The sequence below is a fragment of the Sus scrofa genome, chromosome 14 (assembly GCF_054392235.1).
Source record: "Sus scrofa isolate SSC_HxYL_T2T_F1_AM1 chromosome 14, Sscrofa_HxYL_maternal_Yorkshire_Landrace_v2.0, whole genome shotgun sequence".
NCBI lineage: Eukaryota > Metazoa > Chordata > Mammalia > Artiodactyla > Suidae > Sus > Sus scrofa.
The window spans coordinates 96,715,955-96,742,649 of NC_139396.1; the positions used below are offsets into that span (position 1 = coordinate 96,715,955).

At 51.0% G+C, this 26,695-nt stretch overlaps 1 protein-coding gene across 3 annotated transcripts in view; it reads left to right on the forward strand.

The window, feature by feature from the left end:
* CDH23 (cadherin related 23) overlaps nt 1-26,695 on the forward strand; it is a 441,841-nt gene that overhangs the window by 221,910 nt on the left and 193,236 nt on the right. For all 3 annotated transcript variants that reach the window (XR_014828081.1, XM_084997262.1, XM_084997263.1), the window contains exons 10-11: nt 6,506-6,618; nt 9,540-9,728. Coding sequence is in view for 2 of the 3 variants with exons in the window: in XM_084997262.1 (XP_084853388.1) it covers nt 6,506-6,618; nt 9,540-9,728 (302 nt within the window). In the remaining variant the exon portion in view is untranslated. The remainder of the gene's footprint in view (nt 1-6,505; nt 6,619-9,539; nt 9,729-26,695) is intronic.

Genomic DNA, 26,695 nt, shown 5'->3' on the forward strand with positions numbered 1-26,695 from the left:
TCTGACCACTGCCTCTCTGTCTAAATTGCCCTGTGCATCCTCACTGGAGCCATAGCTCTGCCCCAAAGGCAGCTTTGCAAGTGCCCTGTGTCTGTCACCACCTTTGTGCTGACAGCCCCTGTCGGCAGCCCTGTCTTCCCACACTGGTCCCCACCGTAGTTCTTCCACCTCCGCATAGAGAGGACATTGCCATGCGGAAAGTCTGCTGCCACATAAAACTATCAGTTTAGGAGGAATTTATCTAGAACTTCCCAGAATGGATAGAGTTTTTAGCTCAGATTCTGTGTTGAGGAAAAAAGCAAGTTCGTTGCCACCTCATTCTGTGAAGGATGATGATCTCTTACTTGTCTCACCCTGTTCCTTGTCCCTTTGCACACGGCCAGGGGCAGCGTGGGTGCAAACGTGTATGTAGAGTGAATGCCTGCAGAGAGAAAACGAGAGACGTAAATCTCAGCCCGAGCCAGCCACTCACCAGCCATGTGACCTTGGACTTTGGACAAGTTCGTTAACATCTTTGAGCCTGCTTCCTCGCGTGTAACACGGGAGAGCTTCTTCGGAAGTTATTGTGAAGGCTGGGTGATCAAATTGTGCAAACAGCTTAGCTCAGTAGCTGGCACATGTATGTGTCCAATAAATTGTAGCTACTATTTTTTGAAAAATTAGGGAAAAGGGCTCAGACACCCCATTGGCAACTTTCAGTGCTTTTGCAGACTCGATTCACATCTTCTTGACCTCTCTCCTGCAAATCCGAAGAGGTCTTGAAGCTTCTGGAGGAGGTGGCTGTCCCCCAAGGGAGCCAGCAATGACCTGCTTCTTTTGTGTGAATGCTTTAAGCTGGCAGTTCCCAGAAGGCTTAGGGTGCTCAAGGTGCAGCCCCATCCCACCACCACCCCCCCGAACTCCTCCCCTGTCTTCACCCTGAGGACAGCACCTGTCAACGCAGGGGAAGCAGCTGCCCTTCTGCTCAGCAGTGGGGGCTGAACAGATGAGAAGCATCCCCAGGGAGCGCCCCCCCAGCCCCCTAGTCCCCACAGGACTTGGATAAAGAATGTCTCGGAGACCTAGAGGGCTGACAGGGTGGTATCAGTTTCCCAGAGAGCAGAGAAACTTGTGAATGTGGCTGCCAAGCCCACAGCCCCCTGGGGAAGGGAGGATGGTAAGAGAAGGAGAGTAAGGAAAGAAGCAGGGAAGCCGTGACCCACCCCAAGGGCGAAGCTCTGGGTGCAATGCCCTGGGGACCTGAGTGTTTTGTTCTCAGCCTTGGCCTCGGGGCTGCCAACTTGTACACGTGGGCCCTTGCTTGTGAGGCTCTCCTGGCTAAAGGATGGGTTGGCTCAGTGCTCCTGCTGGGGGAAAGCTCTAGGCCCAGGCTCCTGGGGAGGGGGTAGAGGTGGCAGAGGTGGGCCACAGTGGTATCTTGGTGCAGGACAGGTGGCCAGCATTTATTAAGAGCTTCCTATGTGCCAGGCACTGTATTAACTATTTAATCTTCACAGCAACACTCAGGGGTGGGTGCTATCGTTAGCCCCATTTTACAGACTAGGAAACCGAGGCTCAGAGATGTTAAGTAACTTGACCAAGATCACCCAGCTAGCAAGTAGCAGAGACATAATTGGAACCCAGGCAGTCTGCCTTCAGAGGGCACAACCATTTCTCTACTCCACGTTGCTTTCCTCCAGGGGCCTTAGTTTAGCAAGTACTTCTATATTCAGTAGTGTGATTATATCCTGAATATGGCTCTTTCCTATGAGCCTGAAAATATGAACCTCCCTTGCTTTTCTCTGCTGATTCTACAAAAATTTGCACACAATAGATGCTTGATAAGAACTTGAATGAATGACTGATCTGATCAGTCAGTCTTTGAATGAGACTTGCCCTGGGTCCTCCGTGCTTGGGGCACAGGGCTCATGTCCTGCCCGGACCCAAGCCAGCATCCCAGTGAGTGCTGATGTTGCCATGGCAACAGTAGGACCATTAGAGCCAGTGACTTCCCTTAGGTGGCCTTGTCAGCTCCCTGGGTGTAACCCTTTCTGGCTGTTGGTCCTGGCAGTTAGTCACTCATACTTGGCAGAAGGGTGGGAGGTGAATGCCACACAGATGTGGTAGAAGATGGAGATGGCCTGCATGGCCATGAATAGGGTACAGGTGCTGAGTGGGGGACCCAAGTGAGTATGCCAGAGTAGGTAGCCTTATTTTCTGAACTGAAAACTGCAGCACATGGCTTGACAAGGAGCTCCTGGCTTGTGAATGATTTATAGGGAAAATCTTGCAAAGGTAAAAATTGAATCCCATTTAAACATTGATAGCTTGCTTTATTGGGAAGAATACATTTATATGAAAATCTGGAATGATGGGATGCCAGACATGGGGGCTGAGGAGGTGGGGCCCACGCCCACGTGTGGTGGAGGAGGAGGTATGGGAGGCAGAAGGCTCAAAGTCTTGCCTCAGGGCAGCCCTCCAGCTCAGCATTTAGGGGCCCAGAGGACCCAGCCCCTAAAGCACCCTGTGCTGTCCATGCCTCAGCCACCCAGCACTAATGGCCCTATTATGTGAATACCTGGTTGCGGGCTACACCCCCCATCGGAAGGTGTTCCTGGTATCTGGTAGGAGGTCAGTAGTGTTTGCTGAGTGGATTAGCTAATGAAGAGCAGATGAAAGCACACATCCTCTCATTTCCCCAGCAGCAGAATCCCTAGCTAAAAAAAATTCTCCTTTATTTTCATGCATTGATATGCCTCCTTGCAACCCTGTCCTCTCCTCTCCACAAAGACAGATTACAAAAGCCCACAGAAGGGTACCCAGGCCACTGGATGAAGCCTTAGGTGAAGTGGAGGCTGGAGAGGACGTCCCTTCTCTGGCCTGGCCCATGTCAGAGTCTCCAAAGCCCCCAGTCTGACAGTGACATGAGACCCAAACAGGCTCTGCCATCGTCAGCAGCCTCTCCGCTGCCTCAGCCAACCTCTGCAGAGGGCTGGAGGCACAGGGTGGGAATAGGTCGCCTTGCCCACCAGCACAGGTGCCTGAGAGCAGCCCCTGTTCCAAGTCTAAAGTTAGAGGACATGGTCTCCCCGCTGCTGTTTCCCTAGTTAATCCAAGAGAGGCTATGTGCCCCTACTGTGTGCAGATTCCTTTAGAGCCGGAGTAGGGCTGGGGCAGGAAGATACGCAGCTTCCGTGGGCCATGCTGGTGTCCGCCATGTGTGTGGAAGGCTTGGATGTTAGTTCCTACCTATGGAATCAGTGTCCATCCACCCCTTTCCCCATCCTGCCCATCCCCCAGGGTCCAGCCCAAACAGCATTTATTAAGTACCTATTTTGTGCTGGGAGCTGTTCCAAGCCTGTACATGTCTATACTTTTTTCACATTCATTTAATTCTCATAACCTTTGGGGGTAAATCCATTAATATCCTCATTTTACAAATGAGGAGACCCAGATCCAGGGACGTTAGGTAAGTTGCCCAAGGTCACAGCAGCTAGATAGTGGGTGGGGATGAACGGCGCCCCCTCTGTGAAGCGCTCCTTCGTGGAGGCTTCCCAGGTGTGAGCAGCCTCTCCCTGCTGTGAACTGAGAGGCTGACTCTTGTGGCTGTCAAAACACCCTTTGGAGCATCCGAATTCCCCACAATGTGACCTCTGTGTCCCCCACAAAGCCAAGCATAGGGCCTGCTCATAGGATGCCCTGCCCAGGGGATTGCTGACTATGTGAATGAATGGCAGTGAGGGTACGAGTATTTGAAGGACCCAACACATTGGTGAGTGAGGGGACAGGGGCGGAACTGGGATTTTCCTGCTGAACTCAGCCTGCTGGGAGGGCACAAGGGCAAGTATGGAGGTCCAGGTGGGCTGGAGCAGCCATCCTTGCCACTGTGTGCCGAGCATGGCCAGGTACCTTGAGGGATGCTCTTGAAAGGCCCCCATCTTCAGGGGACTGTTAGGCTGAGCAGGAAGACACATAAACACATGGAAAGCAACAGGGGAACAAACAGAGCGGCAGCTACTGCCTCTGGGGCTGGAGGGATCAATGAGAGAGATTTAGGACCACCTTCCTGGAGGAAGGGGAGGAGGGGCTGGCACTGGGGTGGGGGGTGGGGTGGGGTGGGGTGGGGTGGGCAGGGCACGGGAGGTGAGGCCAAGAGATAAGGCGGGGCCTGAAAGGCAAGAGGCAGGAATGAACACAGCAATTTGGGGAACCTGCGGAAGCCACCGCGATGGCTAGGGTACCTCTAGGGGACCCTAAAACACAGTCGATGGAGGAGAGTGGAGGTGGGAGTACAGTTGAGCCAATGCCATTTGTGTGTGATTTTTGCCAGTACTTTAAATGTATATTGTTATTTTTATTTATTTGTTACGTTTGCTTAAAATGTTATTGACATATAGTTGATTTGCAAAGTTGTGTAAATTTCTGCAAAGGGACTCAGTTATACATATATATTTATTTATATATATATATACATATATATATATATATATATATATATATATATATTCAGATTCTTTCCCGTTACGATTTATCACAGGATATTGAACATAGTTCTTTGTACTATACAGTAGGACCTTGTTGTTTCCCCAGCCTGAATGTGATAGTTTGCTTCTGCTAATCCCAACTCCCAGTCCATCCCACTCCCTCCTCCATTCCCCTTGGCAACCACAAGTCTGTTCTCTATCTGTGAGTCTGTTTCGGTTTCATAGATAGGTTCATTTGTGTTGTATTTTAGATTCCACAGTTACGTGACATCATAAGGTATGTTTCTCTTTCAGACTTATCTCTCTCAGTATGATCATCTCTTGGTCCATCCTTGTTGCTGCACATGGCATTATTTCATTCTTTTTAATGAATGAAAGTAATATTTCATTGTGTCTATATATTACATCTTCTTTATCTATTTGTCCTTGGATGGACATTTAAGTTGTTTCCATGTCTTGACTATTGTAAATGGTGCTGCTATGAACATAGATGAGCATGTATCTTTTTGAATTAGAGTATTGTCTGGGTGTATTCCCAAGTGTGGAATTGCTAGATCACATGGCAAATCTATTTTTAGTTTTTTGAGGAACTTTCACACTGTTTTCCATAGTGGCTGCACCAATTTACATTCCTACCAACAGTGTGAAGAGGGTTTCTCATATTTTAAATTTTAATAAATACTTAAAATACTTATTCTTAAAATCAAATAATTTGAAAAATTATATTTATCATAAAAGGAAACTTTATATCCCTGGCGTATAAAAAAAATTAGAATAGGAGTTCCCTTCGTGGCTCAGCGAAACAAATCTGACTAGTATCCATGAGGATGCAGGTTCAATCCCTGGCCTTGCTCAGTGGGTTAAGGATCTATTGCCGTGAGCTGTGGTGTAGGTCACAGACATGGCTCAGATCTGGCGTGGCTGTGGCTGTGGTGTAAGCCAACGGCTACAGCTCCAATTTGACCCCTAGCCTGGGAGCCTCCATGTGCCACAAGTGTGGCCCTAAAAAAAAGACAAAAAAAATTAGGAGAGAATGGAATATAATAAAAAACGACCATGAAAATAAGCACAGAGGGAACAAAACAATGTTACTGCCTTTGTCCATCAGGGCTGCTGTAACAAAATACCACAGGCTAGTTGCCTTATAAACAATAGAAATGTATTTCTTACAGTTCTGGAGCCTGGAAATCTGGGGCCATAGTTGGGTGAGGGCCCTTCTCCTGGTTCAGGTGGCATCTTTGTGCTGAGTCCTCACATAGTGGAAGGGGCAAGCAAGCTCTCCAAGGTCTCTTTTATAAGAGACCCATTCCATTCACGAGGGTTTCACCCTCCTGACCTAAGTACTTTCCAAAGGTGCCACCTGCTAATGCCATCACCTTTGGAGGTTAGGATTTCACCATAGGAATTCTGGGGTGCTGGGGGAACACAAAGATTCAGACATAGCAGTTACTGAGTCCTAGCTGGGTACCACTCCCTTTGGAAGGCTCTGAGCCTGAAGCCAGCCCTTTCTCTCTCTCTCTCTCTGGTGAAAAGGAAAAGAAACAGAGTTCCCACTGTGGCAGATAGGTTAAGAATCGAACTGTAGCAGCTCAGGTCGCTGCAGAGGCACAGGTTTGATCCCCCGCCCAGCTCAGTGGGTTAAGGATCCAGTGTTGCTGCAGCTGCTGCATAGGTTACAGCTACAGCTCAGATTCAGTCCCTGGCCTGGGAACTTCCATATGCCATGGTGTTAGCCGTAAAATAAATACATACATAAAATAAAATGAAAAGAAATGTTAGGGTGTTCAAGACATATAAGCACCAAACTAAGACTTTCTTCTGACTCAGTCAGAGAAACCCGAGGAAGACTGAACAGACATGATGTGCTCATCCTGTGGATCTGTTGCTGGGACTGTGTTTCCCTTTGTATCCCAGAGCTCTTTCCATTACTTCTGGAACCAGCATCCATCCTAAGTTAGTGATTAATCCTTAGTGACCAGAGAGGAGCCCGTGTCCGCCTGCCCTGGCCGCTGACACATCCTGAATTCTGCTCTCTCTTGCAGGGAATACCAACAGCATCTTTGCCCTGGATTACATCAGTGGAGCACTGACCTTGAACGGCCTGCTGGACCGGGAGAACCCCCTCTACAGCCATGGCTTCATCCTGACTGTGAAGGTGAGAGCAGGATGGTGGGCACTTCCAGCCCAGGTAGAGGGGATGCTGTGGTGCCAAACTCTGTGGGGCTGAATGTGGAGGCTCCAGGAGGCGTGTCAGTTCTATGCTCTTACCCTGCACTGATTCCTGGGCCCTGTCAGGAAGGGCCAGTGCTCATCAGCCATAGGCCCCCTCAGGGACCCTGCTGGGCACTTCACAGCCCTTATGGACAACCCAGAACCACAGAGAATTGCAACTTCCATTCCCATTTCAGGGATGAAGAGGCACAGAGGGTGCTCATCCCATGGTCCTTTCTCTTAGCCCATGATTACAAGTTCTGTTACAGCCACCTTAGATTCTTAAGTTCACCCATTTTTGGAGTTTTCTCCTATTTCTTCCTTTTCTTTTCTTTTCTCTCGCTCCTTTTTTTTTTTTTTTTTTTTTGCTTTTTCAGGGCCACACCCACAGTATATGGAAGTTCTCAGGCTAGGGGTTGAATCAGAGCTGTAGCCACCAGCCTACACCACAGCCACAGCAACACAGGATCCGAGCCGCGTCTGTGACCTACACCACAGCTCACAGCAATGCCGGATCTTTAACCCATGAGCAAGGCCAGGGATGGAACCCATATCCTCATGGATACTAGTCGGATTCGTTTCCACTGCACCACAGCGGGAACTCCCTCCTTTTTCTTTCTTTTTTTAAAAAAAATTTTTTCTACCTTTTTAAATAATTTTTTTTATTATTAAAGTATAGTTGATTTTCAATGCAGTGCCAGTTTCTGCTAACAGCAAAGTGACCCAGTCCTACATGCATATACATTCCCTTTCTCATATTACCTTCCATCCTGGTCTATCCCAAGAGACTGGCTATAGTTCCCTGTGCTGTACAGCAGGACCTCACTGCCTATCCATTCTAAATGGAATAATTTGCATCTCCTAACCCCAAACTCCCAGTCCATCCTACTCCCTCCCCCCAGCCTTGTCTACCACAAGTCTGTTCCCTATGTCTGTGACTCGGTTTCTGTTTTGGAGATAGGGTCATTTGTGCCATAGTTCAGATTCTCCCATGTCTGACTGTCACGGCTTCCCTGGGCTTTACCTGGTTAAGACATGATAATGCAGTGGGGAGGGGGCAGAAGCTGTCCCTATCCCAGAAGGTGTGGTAGAGCCACAGCGCCCCCATCCCCTGTAGTCCCCCCACCACTGGTGGCTGATTTTCATTAAAATCAATGGCTTGCCAAGGCTTTCCCTGAGAAACCCGCTTAGGGTACAGAGATACTGCCTGGGCCACAGGGCTCCTCCGCAGCCCCAGCCATCAGTTGAGGGGAGGGTTGGCACAAGGACTGAGGAGAGGGCCTCTGGGAAGGAGGCCCTTCCACTGACATGGGAAGAATGGTGCAGCCTAGGCTGGTCCTTCACTGCTGTCCTTGACCTTGAGAGGGCCTGTGGCAGTGATGGATTGATTACCCCTGACTCGTCCATTGGCTCCGTCCTCTCTACACAAGGTGCACGTGGGCAGCTGGAGGAGGGCGAGCTCACACTGCCTTTCCCCGCCGGGCACCAAGCCCTCTCAGCCGGCCCTCCTGTCTCTGCTCCCTTCCTGCAGAGGCAGGCAGCTCCAATGGGAGAGAGCTGCTTCCTGGTCCCAGAGTGCCACCACCAAGTCACTGTGGGACCCTGAGCTCAGCTTTTCCATTTTTTAAATAAGACGGTGGGTTCCCATACTTGGCTGTGAATCCACATCCCCCAGGGAGATTCCAGGGGATTTCTAGTCCTGGGCCTCTTCCCCAGAGATTCTGGTTCAGAGAGTTGGAGTGGGAACTGGGACTGGCTATTTTGTGGCCCAGGGACTCTGGACCAGAGACTGGGTGCCCCAGTACCTGTGCCCATCTATTCCTGTGTCCCACCCAGACCCTCACAGTGCCTAGTGGTGCTGAGCATAGCAGATGCTGAATTAAGTCGTGACCACCTGCTAGCACCAACATGCTTGGCCTCAGTTTCATCATCTGCCAAAAGAATAAAGACTCCTTTTGCCCCTAGATAACCCCCACATCTGTCTTGTCCTCTGCACTTACCTCATCCCCTTGGTTCAAGAATCCTACTGAGTTTGACTCCTCCTCTGGCTATGTGTCCCTATACAAGTTACTTAACCTCTCTGAGCTTCAGTTTTCCCATCGGTAATGGAGATCGTTCAAAATGGGAATGCTAGAGAGATTCCTCCTGCTGGAGTTATGGTGAGGATTAGATGGGATCATTCACATTAAGTGAAGTACCCAGCCTTGAGAAAGCCCTGGTAAATGACAGCTTATGATGTCATTACTATGATGATGATTATGGCCACCTTCATCCCTGGGGTGTTTTATTGTTTGTTTGGTTTTTGTTTTTCTTTCTTTCTTTTTCTTTCTTTTTTTTTGTCTTTTTGCCATTTCTTGGGCCGCTCCCGCGGCATATGGAGGTTCCCAGGCTAGGGGTCTGATCAGAGCTGTAGCTGCCAGCCTACGCCAGAGCCACAGCAACATGGGATCCGAGCCCGCATCTGCAACCTACACCACAGCTCACAGCAACGCCGGATTGTCAACCCACTGAGCAAGGGCAGGGATCAAACCCGCAACCTCATGGTTCCTAGTCGAATTCGTTAACCACTGCGCCACGACGGGAACTCCTTTATTGTCTTTTTAGGGCTGCACTCACAGCATGTGGAAGTTCCCAGGCTAGGTATTCAATTGGAGCTATAGCTGCTGACCTACACCACAGCCGCAGCAAAGCCACATCTGAGCCTCGTCTGTGACCTGCACCATAGCTCACAGCAACACCAGATCCTTAACCCACTGAGCTAGGCCAGGGATTAAACCCAAGTCCTCATGGATACTAGTTGGGTTTGTTACCGCTGAGCCACAGTGGGAACTCCCATCCCTGGGGTGTTGATTCCTCTTTCTACAGGGCACAGAGCTAAATGATGACCGCACGCCTTCTGACGCCACAGTGACCACAACCTTCAACATCCTGGTGATTGACATCAATGACAACGCCCCAGAATTCAACAGCTCCGAGTACAGCGTGGCCATCACTGAGCTGGCACAGGTTGGCTTTGCCCTCCCCCTCTTCATCCAGGTGATGGACAAGGACGAGGTGAGTCCCGGAACGCATGGCTGTCCAGGCCCACCACCTGCGCTGGGCTGTGCAACCGGGGGAGGGATCCCACAGCTCCCTGGGCTCCCGGGTCCCCATCCATAAACTAGGAACAAGCATTGCTGCACCTTCCCCTGCTACATTCTAAGGATAAGTAAGCTTCCAAAAATCAGTAGTCTCTAAACTTTTGGACCCCCCTCAACACACATACACCCTATAAAAAATGTTTGACCACACACTTCCAAAGTGTAGTTCTGTATTTAGAAATTTATATATGTGATCATTGTACTAATCTAGTACATACATGATGAAATTTTAAAAGGTAGAGGCTCTGGTATGACTGGTAACCTTGGAAAAATGTCTTATTCCTGCTTTGGGGGTAATAACAACCCTGCCTCTTCCATGCAAGGGGTGTAAGTATCTTCCAGGGGGTCCCAGGCCACAAGGAGATTCCAGAGAGGCCCAGGTCCCTGCATCCCCTTGCCTAAGGGCCTGCTGGGCTGAGGCCAGTCTTAAGAAGGAGGGACCCAGGCCTGAGCGAAGGAGAAGGACAGGAGGGAAGAGGTTCTGCTTGCGGAAATCCTACGAGCCCTGCCACACCCCTGCGTTATGGGGCCAAGGGCCAGCCTGGAAGGGGAGCTCGCATCCCTTCAAGACCCTCTCAGCCTGCCTCCTCCCCACCCCCAGCCGCTGCCGGGCAGCAGTCACAACCTTAATAGGACTTCTATTTATTACTGCTGCGCCCTGGCCCCCTCTGCTCAGGAATTCCATTAGGTTTTCCCGCCTGAGGTGCTTCTCTGCAATTACTCCTCAGACCGGCCTTGCTCCAGGCCCGGCTCCTCCCGCTCCCTCGCCCCTGTGAGAATCTGAATCCTGTCAGATTCTCTCAACTGGACACGGTCCCCCAGGACTCAGGTTCATAGGGGCAAGTCAGCCCGTGTGTGTGTGTGTGTGTGTGTGTGTGTGTGTGTGTGTGTGTGTGTGTGTGCGCGCGCGCGCGCGCGTGTGCTTATGCCTCCATGTTTCATCTCCTATTAAGTCTTTCCCTACCTACCCGTCTGAGATAACTGAAGTATGTATTGTGCACCTACTGTTTGTAAGGAGCTAAGTTTGGCCTCTTGAGGGAGTCCAGGAAGTCAAATCCATGGTCCCAAGGGGCCAAATGTGATGCAAGCGTAATATGTAATTTTCATACAATAATGCAGAAGGGTAAAATGTGGAGGTGAATAGGTATAAAAACAGGTTCTAATATTTCCTCACACCCCTGTGGATCATCTTGTCTCCCCTGGGGTGCAGGACCCTCTTTGGAGACTGCCGTGTGAACAAGAACCTCAGAAGGAAGTCCCGTTCTTGGTTTCAGGCCGATAATAAGACCCAAGGGAAGAGAGACACAGGAGCCAGTGTGGGTTCAGGGGCCAGTGACTGCGGGCAGTGAGGGCTCCTCTCACCTGAGGAAAGGGCAGTGGGGGCTGGGCGACCCAGGAAAGGCTCTGTGATAAGAGGGGGACGAGGGTTGAGCCTTGGAGCATAAATCAGAGGGTGAGGCATTCCCGTTGTGGCGCAGTGGAAACAAATCCGACTAGGAACCATGAGGTCGTGGGTTTGATTCCTGGCCTTGCTCAGTGGGTTGAGGATCTGGCGTTGCCGTGAGCTATGGTGTAGGTTGCAGACACAGCTCGGATCCCATGTTGCTGTGGCTGTGGTGTAGGCCGGCAGCTGTAGCTCTGATTCGACCCCTAGCCTGGGAAACTCCATATGCCACAGGTTCGGCCCTAAAAAGACAAAAGATTAAAAAAAAAAAAATCAGGTGGTGGAAGTGTGTTCGGGAGGCAGGCAAGGCCGGGCAGTGGCCCACAGAAAGGATCGGAGGGAAGAACCTGTATGTTGATGGAGGGAACATGCAGCGACCGTGCTTCTGGTGAGGATTGTGGAGTGGGCTGCTGGGAAGGTGGGCTGGGACATAGGCCGGGGCAGGGGTGCCTTGAAAGCCAAGCCAAGGAATCAGCTGGGGCCTTTGTTCAAGGCCAGCCCTGCCATTTACTAGTTCTGTGACCCTGAGTCGTTGACCCTTTACAAGCCTCGCTCTGCTCCACTGTGTGAAAAAGAAATGAAAAGACACTGTATCAGTCAGTTTCTATTGCAGGAACAAATTAACCCTGAAAAAGTGTATTTCTCACGCTGGGAAGGGTGGGAAAGGGGACCCCCTCTGCGTGGTCCCTCAGGTGACACTCTGCAAGATCATGGTTGTTGCAGAAGGCAGCTCAGGATTAAACACCAGCCCTTCTGTGCTTCATGCCAGAAGTGTCACTTCTCCTCAGGGGTCATCAGCCAGAACAGGTTATGTGCACCCACCTCAGTGCCAGAAGGCTGGGCAATATGGAAGCGGCTAAACATTTGTCTCTGTCTCAAAGGGTGTCAACAAGGTATGGAGGGGAGATCAGGTGATGCGTGTGTGGGACTTAGCATGGTGCCTGCCACACGCAGATGATAACCAGAAGGTTCCAGGGAGCATCACCACGTGCAGGGCCAGAACTCCCAGGCCCCTGCTTGCCGTGGCTTGTTGGGGGGATTTCAAGGTTACCCTTGACCCCTTGGGTTTTATCTCAGGCTCCCTGTGTGGGAGGCCTGTCGGAAGCATCTGCAGGAATGCTGAGGGGTGGCTGGATCCCACCTGTCCTAGTGACCCCTCCCCACTCAGGCACAGCCATCAGCATGCCCACTGTGCAGAGTGTCCAGGACCACCAGCGACCACTCTGCTGCTTTCCCTGGGGAGTTGGCCAGTGTCTCTGACAGTAGAGGACTGACCCCTTTCCCACAGGGTCCCACTTCTGCAGGGCACAGCGAGGTACAGAGAGAGAGGAGGAGAGGCAGCCCAGGATCCCAGACTTCCCTACCCTGAGGTCCTGGGCCATCCTCCACTCTCCCAGGATGGATGCAGCCAGACTACCTCCAATGTGGTCCTGGGCTGGTTCCTAAATAAGAACGAGATAAATTGTTTTCTCATTTGCCCTGTTCTCCTGTATCCCCCATCTCCTCTCTAAAATTCCTCTCTAAAATAGACACTCAGATCTGACCTAGTAAATGCTCCCCAAACCCAGTCCCGGCTGCTGATGGTCAGGCCCCAGGTTCCCATGGGAGTGGGAGATGTTGAGCCACATCAAAAACAGGAACAGAAAGCAGAGGCCACTGGCACTTGTAGCACTGCCCACGTATCCAAAGTCTGGGGAAAATCAGAGGACCCCAAAGAGGAATCAAGAGCTATTGTAAAAGGTTTGTTTTAATTGTCATTTCCCCCACTTCTCTTTCTGAGGGGAAGAGACTCCGTCTGTGGGGATTGCATCTGGGTTGAAAGTGACTCCGGATTCGCTAGGTGTGGTGGAAAAATGTTTAGTGAGCAGATGTGGAGGAGGGAAGGGGGCACAAGGATAGGTCGGATCTATTTGTCGTAGATTCTCAGGAACACGTGATTCTCCCTCAAACTCATCATGATTGTGATTTTGCAATTATTGGTGCAGTAATCTCAGGAGCATCTGTCCCCCTGATTAGACTGAATGACCCACAGGGACAGGTCTGCTTTTGTCACCAGTGTCATTCAGTGCCTCATCCTCTGCCTGGCACTTGGGAGGCACTGCAGGGATATATTTTGGCTGAGTTAAAAACATAATTAAATGGAAAAGGAGCAAGGGGGTGGCCCAGGGCTTTATCCAAACTGGACCACCAGGACCCCAGTGCTGAAGCCCAAATCCAGCCGAGTTTGGACTCAAAGGTCCACTGTGGAGCAGTGGAGGGTGTTGATGGAAAGCAGAAAGGGAAGGAGGAAGCAGTTCAACCTCTCAGTCTGCACTTTGCGGCAGCCTTTGCTAATAAGCATGCTAATCTAATGCACAAAGACTAGATAATGCCTGCCATCTCCTCCAGATCTGAGTCTCCTCAGTCTGTTGCTGAACCCCAGGCTCTGCTGGACCGTTCAAGACAACAAAAGTGCTTGAAAGAGGCCCTTTCTTTGACCCAAGGACTCCATCCCTATTGTCAGGTCTCACAGAGTAATTTCCTCCCCTTTGCCTGACTGGCTATAGAAAACTCACAGAAGCCAGAGGAGAAAGGGACGGGGTGGGCTGCAACCAACAACAACCCATCTGCACCGTGTGACAGTTGAGATGCAAATAGATGGTTGTAATGCAAATCACACAAAAAATTCTCCAGGCAAAGGCCCCAGGAGTCAGCCTTGGTATGGGAGCTCATCTCCCAGCTTCAAATTAAAGACTGTGGCAGCCTCATTCCCCTAGCTCGGCTGCAGGGCATTCTCTTGTCTCTTCCTCGGGGTTCCGGGAAGCCACGGGCAACAGCTACACACTCACCCACTTGGATTCTTATCATATCCTTGCCCACCCCTGGCCCTTAACATGATCTTTGCATTTTCTCCAGTTTGGTCAGCGTTTCCTCTCCTGATCTTGCTTGCAGCCCACCGCAGCCGTGGGCTGTCTTGTTTTCCCATCGGCATTGGGAGGGTTGAAAGTTTCTGTTCAGTTGTCCTAAAAACCAGTCTTCTACCTGGATGCAAGTGGATCATCTGGGTCCTGCTTCTGCACAATTGGGAAAGGGAGGCAAGGAGTGTGGAAGCCCATCCGTGCCTCTGGCTTCTTTATAAATTCCAGTAAAAGGGCTTGTTTTTAAATACCATTTTCTACACTCTGCACGGCCACTCCCTGTTGACTAGGCTAAAAATGGACACTTTCTCTCACGTGCCCATCAGGAGAAACACCGTCCCTGTTACATCCTGCCTTTCTTCTCAGGAATTGGGAGCATTTGATCTACTTTACTTCTGACCCACAGCATCTCGGAACAGATTTGCTGCTGTCCTTGGGTAGGTTTGCAGAGAAGGGGTGGAGTGGGAGCGGGCTGCCTCTACTGCCCCTTCTGCCTGCTTCTGGGAATTGGGGTCACTTCAGAAGGGCCCTCAGACCTCGTTCATTTGGCCCCACCCCCTTTCTGAGGAACTATATTGAAATGTACACAGGTGGGGAAAGAGGCATTCATTCATTCATTCACTCAACAAACACTGTACACCTACTGTGTGTCTACCACTGGGAAGGCGGTGCTGAAGATGTAGTCCCTGGCCTCCAAGAGCTTCTATTTCCTTCCACTGGGGAAGCTAGAGGAGGAGGTCCAACATCACTGCAGGGGGAGTGAGGGTCAGGAAGTCACTAAACAGGCTGATTGATGGGTGGGTAGGGGGCTAGTTTTGATTCATTAGTCCCAAAAGCCCTTCCAAGGAGGTCCCTTTGGACCTGTGGTTAAGCGGTGTGGAGGGGCAGCTGCACAAAGCTGTGGAGGGAGGGCCTCCAGCAGCCAGCACTCCCCTGCAAGATTCTCCCCACCCCACCCCCGAGGGAACCGCCCTGGTTTCCAAGAAGCAGAGGAGAGGCTAGCAAGACAGGGTCCAAGGAGCTTGAGAGCGCAGAGGAGGTGAGGCTACAGCCATCAGCAGCGGCCCCCCGACCTGATCTGCCAGCCACAGGGAGGTGTTCTTCTGTTACTTGAGGGCAGTGGGGAGCCAGCGAGTTGTCACGCTCTGAGTCATCTTTCTTAAGGAGCCCTCTGATGGCTGTGTTGAGAATGGGCCTTCCAAAGCCACCAGGGAAGCAGGAAAACCTTCCCACTGCCCTTGACCACCTGATCCACTAGCAGGTGCTTCCCAGCATCTGACTTGAGGCTCTCTTGCTCTTTATCCAGTTTCCTCTGAAGATGTTTGCGAGAAGCCAGAGAACTGAGACCCCTTATAATGAAACCCCCAAAGTCTGCTAGCAGCCGCCTTCAGGGCTCTTCCCAGGAGGACACTTAGTGGCCGTCTCTGGTCTTTGTGACAGAAGCTCTCTCATGTTCAAGTCCGCCCAGGGATTTGAACTCTGACTGTAGCACTCTGCTACCAGACCTGCCCAGAGTGCCCAGAGGAGATTGGAGGAGGGAGCCGGGAAGCCAGGTCCCACCCCTCATTCCTAGATGGGTTCCAGGCAAGTCATGGCCCCACTCTGGGCCTCATTGTCCAGCTCCGGGAAACCATGGGTTGGACCAATCTGTCCGAGGACTATAAATCCTAACATTCTTTTTTTGGTCGCACCTGTGGCATATGGAAGTTCCCAAGCCAGGGATCAAACCAGTGCCATAGCAGCAACCCTGAGCCACTGCAGTGACCCTGCTGGATCCTTAACCTGCTGTGCATACGAGAACTCCCTCTCCTAACATTATTTCTGTACCAGGTGGGAAGGGGAAGGGCCCAGCCTGAAGCTTCCTGCTTCACCCCTGCCCCCTGACATTGGTCCCCCTCACGTCCCTGAACTTGTTCTAGCCGCCTCTGCTCCCCTCTTTGGGCAGAGGAGCCAGCACCTCTGTGCCTCATCCCCCTGCACCAGCCTCTCCCAGCCTACCATGTGCTTGTTTATTGGGTACCACTTGGGGCATCCCTTCATGGGTTAGGAAGAGCAAGCCAGATAGAGTGATTAAAAATAAGGGCTTTAGTGGGCGTTCCCATTGTGGCACAGCTGAAGCACCTCCGACTAGTAACCATGAGAACTGGGGTTCAATCCCTGGCCTCACTCAGTGGGTTTAGGATCCAGAGTTGCCATGAGCTGTGGTGTAGGTTGCAGATGAGGCTCGGATCTGGGGTTGCTGTGGCTGTGGTGTGAGCTTGTAGCTGCAGCTCCGATTCAATGCCTAGCCTGGGAAGCTCCATATGGCACAGGTGCAGCCCTAAAAAGTAAAAAATAAGTAAATAATTAAGAGCTTTGAAGCCAGACTGCTTGGGTTCAAATCCTGGCACTGGCACTGCCACTGTTCTGTGTCTATCTATCCTCTCTGATTCAATTTTCTTATCTGCAAAATGGAGACAGTAATAGCACTGACCTCATAGAGGTGTTATGAGGATTAAATGGGTTAATATGCATCTTAAGAACAGCACCTAGCCCATAAAAAACACTCTTTAAATCTAAATAATTCTTAGCCCCAGCCCTGGAAGATATGTGTATTAGTGTTCTTTCTAGAGAAGAGGAAGTCGAGGCACAGAGAGGTTAAGGGGCTTCCCCAAGGTCACAAAGCCAGTGGGTCATAGAGCTTGACCTTAAACACTCCATCTTGTGCCTCTTGCATGTGCTGTGGACTCCCCATCTGCAGCCAGGTCTCCCCTTCTCAGAGGTTTGGTCCCACCAAGCAGGTGATGGGTGCGCCCACCTCCAGTGTGGCTCGTGGGAGAGCAAGGGGGAGGTGAGGCAGTGGGGGCGGCTACACCGAAGAGGTGAATGGGGACACATCTGGCAGGAGCTAATTCCTATTTCGGGCAGGAGATGACACAATTCATTTGTCTGAGGGACATAGGCAAAAAAAAGAAAACCAGAATTACCCCCCTCCCCAAGGAGAAAACATCACCCAACAAATAAATAACAGAAAGCAAATGACAGGGAGAAAGGACCATATTCTGGAATAGTGGGTTTGTTTGCAGAGAAGGGGAGGGCAGTGAGAAAGGGAGCTTGCTCTTGTTCGCTTGTTAATCTGGGCTTTGCTTTTCTCCATCACCCTCATTTTCCATTCCACATGTGTTCCAGGCCTGTCAGGGAGCCCAGCCCGCAACCTTGTATTTATTTAAATTCATTTTCGCATGTGTTCCCGTTAGTCAGTCTGTCCAGCCTGCAGTTCCTCCCCTCTCCCCACGCAGCCCTGCAAGGTTGCGGTGCCGGCCCCACGGGCCCCTGCCAGGCCTCCCTTCAGGCCAGGTGTTTTTAACCCAGGAGTAGGGGCCCCCTGACCCCCCAAGGCATTGGTGACCAATGGGTGGAGAAAAATCTGCATTTTTATTTGTACTAAAACGCTACCTGAACTTTCGCTCTCCCTTTAAATATAAAATAGAAAGAAACTACGGCAGCATTCGTAGTACCTGTGACAACCCCAAGAGAAATCTCAGATATTTTCCTATCACATTACAGGTGTCACAGCGATCTCAAAATATCATTTACACTCATCACTACTTTGGAATTACAGCATATTTCAGACCTGCTGCCAAATCTCATTGTTTTATGCATTAAGAAGCACATAATTTGGAGTTCCCGCTGTGGCACAGTGGATTAATGATCTGGCTTGTCTGTGGCATTGACATCCAATCCCCAGCCCGACATAATAGGTTAAGGATCTGGCATTGCTGCAGCTGTGACTCTGATTTGATCCCTGGACTGGGAACTTCATATGCTGCTGGTGAGGCTGGAGAAAAAAAAAAAAAGAAGCAGCAGCACATAATTCTACTATAATACTCTTTTCAAATGTTTTGGTAACTGGATTTTGAGATAATTAATTGACATTTTGGTCCCATGAATTTTATTTTATTCAATTAAAATGTTATTCTCTGGGAGTTCCCATTGTGGCTCAGTGGTAACAAACCCTACTAGCATCATGAGGACAAGAATTCGATCCCTGGCCTTGCTCAGTGCGTTAAGGATTCGGCATTACTGTGAGCTGTGGTGTAGGTCACAGACTCGGCTCCAGTCTGGTGTTGCCGTGGCTGTGGTGTAGACTGCCAGGCACAGCTCCGATTCGACCCCTAGCCTGGGAATCTCCATATGCCACAGGTGGGGCCCTAAAAAGACAAAAAAAAAAAAATGTTATTCTCTGAAAGGAGTCTGTGAGCTTTACCAAATTGTCAGAGGGTCCATGGCATAAAAAAGATGAAAGACCCCTCCCTAATTCCCATCTCACTAACTGCCACCCATCAACCCACTCCTTCCTCAGGCTTTTGCTGTAAAGCTGACCTTCCATTGGTTCCCAGAGGTGCCATCCTGAGCTGCACGTCCATTTGGGTTGAGGTGGGATGAGAGCAGGGAGGCCCTTTGCTCTGTGTCAGACATTCAGCTGAGGGTCCATTTTCCAGCTCTACATCCTCCAGGCCACTGTTCAGCTGGACCCCATAAATCCATCCACCAACACCTACTTTGCAATAGGGGCACAGGAAACCAACATCCCGGCCCCCCCAAGGAGTGATCCCACCTGCCCTAAACTCTCCCTACTGCTCATGTGACCCCAGGCATTGACCTCTGCTTTCTTATTTTCCAAAGCAATTTGAACTAGAAACCAAACTCTAGAAGCACTGAAGAGAGTTGAGGGAGAGAGGGGAGGGCAGGCTGCCAGCATCCAAGGAGGCAAATGTGGGTTTTTGCTCCCTGTGGATGTGCAATTATCCAATCATCCAGGCCCTTCTTTCCCCTCCATTATGGAGATAACTGGGATCTGGCTGGGAACCACCCACCTCCCACTGAATCCCCCTGGGGGATATAAAGGGAGTCGATGAAATGCCTCCTACATCCTGTACCACTCACCCAGCTTGTGAATGCATCACCGAAGTAAAGCTGAGAGGAGGTAGGGGGTGAGGAGTCTGGCCCAGGGAACAACCAAGGCAAGGCACAAAGAGAAGAGGAGATCAGCACGACCTTACCTCTCCTTCCCCCAGCCAGGTGCCCATCCCGGCTGTTGTTGTTGCTATTTCTTAGGCCGCTCCCGCGGCATATGGAGGTTTCCAGGCTAGGGGTCTAATTGGAGCTGTAGCTGCCAGCCTATGCCAGAGCCACAGCAACGCGGGATCCGAGCCGCGTCTGCAACCTACACCACAGTTCACGGCAACGCCGGATCGTTAACCCGCTGAGCAAGGGCAGGGACCGAACCCGCAACCTCATGGTTCCTAGTCGAATTCGTTAACTACTGCGCCACGACGGGAACTCCTGCTCTCATTTCTGAAAGCTTCTCTGGTTGGTTCTGTTTTCAAAGCAAGGGTTAAGCATCCACCCAAAGCACAGTCCACACAGCTGGGGCCTGGGCTCCACGGGGCACAGTCCCTGGGTGAGCACCCCTCTGCCCCTTAGTTTCCCTGTCCTCTGCCCTGGCCCTTGGGCAGGGCTCTGTCTGCGAGACCCCCACTGCGTCACAGCTTCAGCACATCTTTCTAGGGTTCCTCCCTCAAGATTTAGGCTCTCCAGGAAAATATCTGTTGACTTCAAAGCAAAGCTGCTCTGGAAGGGAAGCCAGGAGGAGCGGGGTAGCCCCATTGGTGCTTTTTCCCATTAATTTCTCCCCAGTTGCCTTGGCTGAGGCTCTTATTATGACAACTATGATTATTAGGATGTTTCTGCATGTGGTTGCATCCCGTGGTGTGATTCCTCCCAGCATGCTAAGCTCCATCCTCCCTGAGGACCAGAGGGTGTCCTCCCTGTGATTCTGATACTTCCTAATTTAGTCTTACCGTAAATCTAATTAGCATGCCATTGACACCAGGCCCCGTAGCCCTGGCAGGGTGTGAGGCAGGCAGAGCCTATTGGGCAGCTGTAGCGCCATGGCTGGTACCTCACTCTCTCCCGCCCCCAGTGCCTTTGGCTTTTAAGTCCCCTCCACGGCTGGAGGTCCTTCACATGGGTTGGGGGATTGCTCCCCTTTCCCCAGCTCCCCTCCCTGCACCCACCACCTCCCTTTGGCAGGGGCGGAAAGTAGTGACAGTCATTTCATCCTCAGAGTCTTGCTCTCGAAAAGCAGCAGCCAGTCCTCCTACAGACCCCCGCCGGGATCAGACACGGAGCTAACAAACTTCATTCTCTCTCCATTGGCTCTTGGCTGGGTCATGCCCCATCTGGTGCCCCTTCCCCCTGGGCCCTGGCAAGCCCAGCCTTACCTAGAATGTGGTTTCTTCCTCCTTCTCCCACCTGACCCTTCTGTCACCCCCTGTCACGGCCCCAACAGCAATAGGTGGTGTGTCCTGTGTATCCCCGTCTTAAGGGGTAGGGGTAAGGACAGCTCGGCTGCGCCTGTGTGTCTCATTCCGTCACCGTGGCCATGGGCTATGACACATCCTCACCATCAAGGCACGGGGCGTGCAGAGCGCCTCTGGGAGGCCGTGGTGAGGATGGGCCACTGAGGAGGACAGGGAGCCTCCTCGCCTGCTTTCCTGGGCTCCTGCTGGCTCTGTCCCCCAGCGAGGGAAGACTGGTGCAGGAATGGGACAGGAGAGGAGTAAGAGGCATTTGATGGCAAGGTTTCATGGCTATGTTGTCATGTTTTCCATGAAGACTTAGGACAAACATGTCCTCCTTCCTCTCCAGGATTTAGTTTTTCCATTGAATCTGAAAAAGGAATTGGGAGTGAGAAGTGAGAAGTTTTCTCTTATTTTTTCTCTTTCTTTTGTCTTAGGGCTGCACCTTCAGCATATGGAGGTTCCCAGGCTAGAGGTCGCATCAGAGCTGCAGTTACCAGCCTACACCACAGCCACAGCCACACCAGATCCAAGTCTTGTCTGCGACCGACCCACACCACAGCTCACAACTGGATCCTGAACCCAGTGAGCAAGGCCAGGGATCGAACCTGCAACCTCATGGATACCAGTCAGATTCGTTTTCACTGAGCCACAGCAGGAACTCTTGGAGTGAGAAGTTTTCAAGCTCAATGTTGTGATATATTTCCATCACCAATTAGAAGGATGTTTTTGGCTCAGAGCAGAGCGCATTTCCCTTTCCTTCGTCCAGCAAGTGCCCTGAGCCTAGTGTCAACAGGCAGATGCTACCTCTGCTCTTTTCACATGAGCACAATGAGTTCAGAGAGGGACCTTCTATGTGAAGTCACAGAGTAGGGTCAAGGATATACAGCAGCTAGTGACCCTGCAGGGGAGCAGGCACCCAGGCCTGGCAGGAGAAAAAATGCCCTAGAGGGACTCTCACATTGAGTCATTGAGTGGGAGGCAGAAATCATTGTTTTCTTTACTCAGCAAGTATTTGTAGGGCACCTACTGTATGCTGGCTGCTAGTCTAGGCACTATTCATAAGTGAACACTTAGAGCCAAAGTCCAGCCCTTGGGCCGCTTCTGATCCAGCGGTGGGAGACTAAAGAAACAGTCGATCTGTATAATGTCAAGTGGTGATGAGAGCTATGGAGAAAAATAAAGCAGTGTGAGAGGCCTAAGGGAATGCTGGGTGGGGAGCAGGGAGCCGTCAGAGGAAGTCTCTCCAGAGGATGCATTTGAGGAGACGTCAGGGAAGCTATGTGGATATTTGGAGCAAGGGCATTCCAGGCAGAGGAAGCAGCAGGCACAGTGACTCTGAGGCAGGCCTGTGCCCGCACATGGAGGAAGCCACAGGAGGCCGGTGAGTGAGGGGAGGAGAGCAGACAGGCCTGGCTATTGTCAGGACTTAGCTTTCAGAGGCAGGGAGCTACCTGAGGGTAGTGAGCAGGGAACCAGCAACTCGATCTGACCAAAGCTTCAAAAGGACAGTCTATGGAAACAACCCAAATGCCCACCACCTTTTGAGTTGATAACCAAATGTGCATCTCTATACAGTGGACTATTATTCATCTGTTGTAGCAATCATGATCTGATCCACGATACAACACAGACGAACCTAGAAAACAGGAGGCTAAGAAGCCAGACATGAAAAGCCACATAGCGGATGATTCCATTTATATGAAATGTTCGAAACAGGCAAATCCATAGAGACAGAAGGCGCATTAGCAGTTGCAGGGGCTGGAGGGAGGGGCGATGGGGAGGGACCGCTCGTGACACAAGATTCCCTTTTGGGGGATGAAAGTGTTTTAGAACTAGAGAGACCAACGTGGTCATTGTACGACATAGCGAAGATACTCAAAACCACTGAATTGTACACATGGATGGTTAAAATGATGAATCGTATCTCAAAAACATTTGAAGGATGTGCTGGCTGCCTGGGTGCATAGACAATACAGGGCAGGGCCATTCCTAGGAGGGGAGGGGAGTAAGTGGGCAGGGAGCTGTGTGCCAGAGTGGGAAGTGGTCAGCTCCTGGGCCTTTTTTTTTTTTTTTCTTTTTAATTTAATTTTATTTTTATTAGAGTATAGTTGGTTTACAGTGTTGTGTCAATTTCTGCTTACAGCATAGTGACTCAGTCATACATGTATATACATTCTTTGTCTCATATGATCTTCCATCATGTTCTGTCCCAAGAGATTGCATGTGGTTGCATGTGGTTCCCTGTGCTGTACAGCAGGACCTAATTGATTATCCACGCTAAATGGAATAGTTAGCATCTACCAAGCCCAAACTCCCCATCCATCCCACTCCCTCCCCTCTGCCATTTGCCAACCACAAGTCTGTTCTCTATGTCCATGAGTCTGTTTCTGTTTTGGAGACAGGTTCATTTGTGCCCTATTTTAGATTCCACATATAAGTGATATCATGTAGTAGTTGTCTTTCTTTTTCTGACTTACTTAATATGAGAATCTCTTTTTGCAGCCATGTTGCTGCAAGTGGCATTATTTTTGTTCTTTTTTGTGTCTGAGTAGTGTTCCATTGTATGGATGCATTACATCTTCTTAATCCATTCATCTGCCAATGGACATTTAGTTTGTTCCCCTGGGCCTGTTTTGAAGGGAGAGGATTTGCTGGGGGGATGGTTGTGGAGAATGACTGCATGAGCAGTTAGGAAACGGGAAACATCTCACTTTCTGAGATGGTGAAGCAGTAGCTTTGGTGAGGGAAAGGTGGAATCTGTAGGTTAGCTTTCAACATCTTACAATTGGTTAGACATCCAAATGGAAATGCCAGAAGGTGGTGTGTGTGTGTGGGGGGGTTCCCAACAAGCAGCTCTGGGAAGGGGGAACCCTGATCTATAGTGCTTGGTGATCCCTATGGGGTAAATCCGCCTACCCAGCTGCTCTCAAGCTACCAGCATGACCTCAGCTGGCTCTCCAAGACCTCGAAATCTGACTGGAGCCTCCAGAGCCAAGGAGGCTCCAGCCATATTATGTGGGTCCAGGCTGGAGAGGGAGACGTGAGCGCTGCCAGAGTCTGGATTGTAGTTATAGCTACCGGTCTAGCTGGGCTGTTCACGCTGGGGGAGATGAGGGTGACCTCCACAAAGACACCGAGAAGGAGCCACCCCTGAGGGAGGAGGAGGGCCAAGAGGAAGCATGGAAGGACAGGAGGATGATCGAGGTGGTGGGGCAGAGGGGCAAGGCTCAGAAGACAGAGGAGGCAGCTGCCCTAATAGCATCGCTCAGTAGTCCCCAATTAGCATGCATATCTGTGTTTAATTTTCTGTTTTCAGCATCATGACTCTTAATTACCTCATTAAGGAATGTCCAAATCCACTAACATTTGCTGCGCAGGCCTACCAGGCCTTTTTTTTTTTTTTTTTAAATCCACTTTACCCTCTACTACCCACCCTCAAAGCCCTCCTGGGCACAGGAGCTGATCTGCCCCTTAGAGGGATGCAGAACTTCCTCTCCCTAGCTCTGTGGGTCCATGCAGCTAAGCTAACTCATTCTAGGAACCCGGACTAGGCAGACCACTAAGGGAGGTGAGAATCAGATAGATCTCAGAGGCATTCTGCTGAGTGAAGGCAGTCAGTCTCAAAGGCTACACATCCTGTGTGATACCATGACCTCCTCAAAAGACAAAACTACCGTGATGGAGAACCCATCAGTGGTTACAAGAGCTTGGAGGTAGGAGAGGGGTAATTGGAAAGGGATGGTACATGGGAGTTGGAGAGGGGTGGATATCTCGTCTATATTCTGGTTGATGGGGATAACACAAAGCTATATAGTCTCAAGTTCATGGAACTGTATATCCAAAAATGTCAATTTCACCGCATGTTAATTATAAAATTTATAAAAATTTAAATTATTGAAGACCTCTCCCCCCGCCCCACATACCCCCAAAAGACGATGTGGAAGGCACCAACATAAATAGCACTGCTGGTGGATTTTACTCTCGGCCCCATCCTTGTCTCTGCTCTCATTTAACTCAGCACATATTAATACTACTCTCCCATAAGGTGAGGAAGGTAGGCTGGAGGGCCATGAATGCCTTGATGAGTTCGAACCTAATTTGGAGATCATCCATCAGGAGCCATCGACTGTCCTTAAGCGTGAGTGATACCCTCAGAGCTGGGCTTTAGGCTGATTACTCTGGACACAAGGAGAAAGGGGACAGTGGCCGAGGGTGATGGCAGACATGAATGAGCAGAGGCTGGATGTGGGGTCTGTGAAAAAGAGCTGGAGGGATGGAGTGAAGCCAGGGTTTGGAATCCCAGAGATACGAGTGGCAGAAGCTCAAGAGAGCAGGTGAGGGAAGTGGCTAGATGGAGGAGAAGATGGCAGCTGCCATCACCTGCCACCACTCTTCTGGGCACGGCCAGGCTCTGGGTTTTATCTTTCCCTCACCTTAGCTCTTCACCTGAATGCCCTCCACCACCTTTGCCTGTTCTTTCTCCAAGTCTCTTTTTCTGTTAGCTTTTTGTTGAATTGGAACAACAATTTTTCTCTCTCTTGCCCCTCTTCCCACTGTCTTATCTTCTGATTTTTTCTCTCACCCACACATCCACCGATACACGCATACAGCTCCTTCTCTCATGCCTGTATTGCTCTGTCCGTTCAACCACAACTATAGTGTGACCACTAACTGTGCCCTGGAAAGGTGTGGCATGAGCCCCGTCGGCAGGACTCTTTGCAAGCCTGGGCAACTGTACTGGGATTTGGCTTCAGGAGCCCCCAGAGCAGGTGAATAACACTCATCAGGTTTGGTCACCCATCTGCCTGGAGCCTAGTGCCCTGTTCCAGCCCAGGACCATCACATAGGGCCTCTGAGTTGTCTTTGTTCACAAAGAAGGGGCCCCAAGCAGGGGCACCTCCACCAGCAGATGGCTGGGAGCAGGAGGGAGATGAAATCAATCCACTCCCTTCTGGCTCCTGAGACGCCCAGGTTCATGGCCTCTGAAATAGTCTTAAGTTCTGCACCCCCGCCCCCACCCAGGCCGCCTGAGGCCATGGGATCCCCTTCAGCCCTCTCCCTGCCACCCAGAGGCATGGGGAAGGTGGACTTGCTATTGGAGAGGCTGAGGAATATAAAGTGGTGTGATTAGCGGCAGGCAGAGTCCCCCTCCTGATTTCCATAAGGCGTTTAGATTTCTTTGCCTTGCCACATTTCTCTCTCTGTGGGAACAGGGAAATAGTTTTAGCATGGTAAATCGACAGAGCCAGGCAGCTGCTTAGTGCGAGGCCCACTCCCAGCTCTGTACCCTGCCCCCACCTGCTCCGAGGCTGAGGCCCCTAGAGGACCCAGCCAGAAAGCAGAGGCTAGACACCCCCTGGGCTCATTCTCCTCCTGCTGTGGCCCAGCCCCTCAGGCCATGTGATCCTCCACAGACGAGGGCCCAGAGGGAAGGGCAGGATGATTCTGGGCTTGGGGCAGACCAGGATGCCCGTCCTTTCTTCTTGCATTTCAGCCTCTCCTCTGTGCATCTCTGAGAACACTTACACCCCGATTTAGCCCACTGCCTCAACCGCAGCCAGAACCCTAGTACAGAGTTGAAGTGAGCAGCGATGTTGAAGCCAGGTATGGGGATGAGGTCCAAGGGGGCAGATTCTGATCAGAATGGTGGACCTTAATGTTAGAAAAGTGGCCATCTGCGCTGGGAGGCAGGGCCATGAGGAATTGTCAAGCATTCCACAGGGCAGGTGCCTTTCAGTCAGGGTCTCTTGCAGGAGGAAAGGACGAGGGAGGGGCGTGGCCTGGCTCCCTTGGGATGTTTTGAGGTGGAGCATGTGGTCCTGGAATGAAGAGCTTAGGCCTCATGAATCCCAGGAGGCTCTTCTGCCCTCTGCACATGCAGCACCAGTCCAGGTGGCCTGGGCAGCAGTGTCTGCATGTGTCGGCCTAGAAAGGGCCCTGTGAGCCCTGGGTCTTCCACGTAAAGCTTGCCCTTCAGCCACACCCACAGGCACTCTTAAGGGGAACCTAGCCCTCCTGGCCAGTACCCACTGGGCTGATTGCTCAGATCCCTAGAGGCCCAGGGCAGCCTAAAGGTTTGTATCCCACCAGGAATGACATAGTAGGGCATAGTAGTGAGGTCAGAGAAGCTGGTTCTGACTCTGGGGGGAGGTAGAGTTAGCTTTGCTGTATCCAGTGGACACAGGTGGCACCT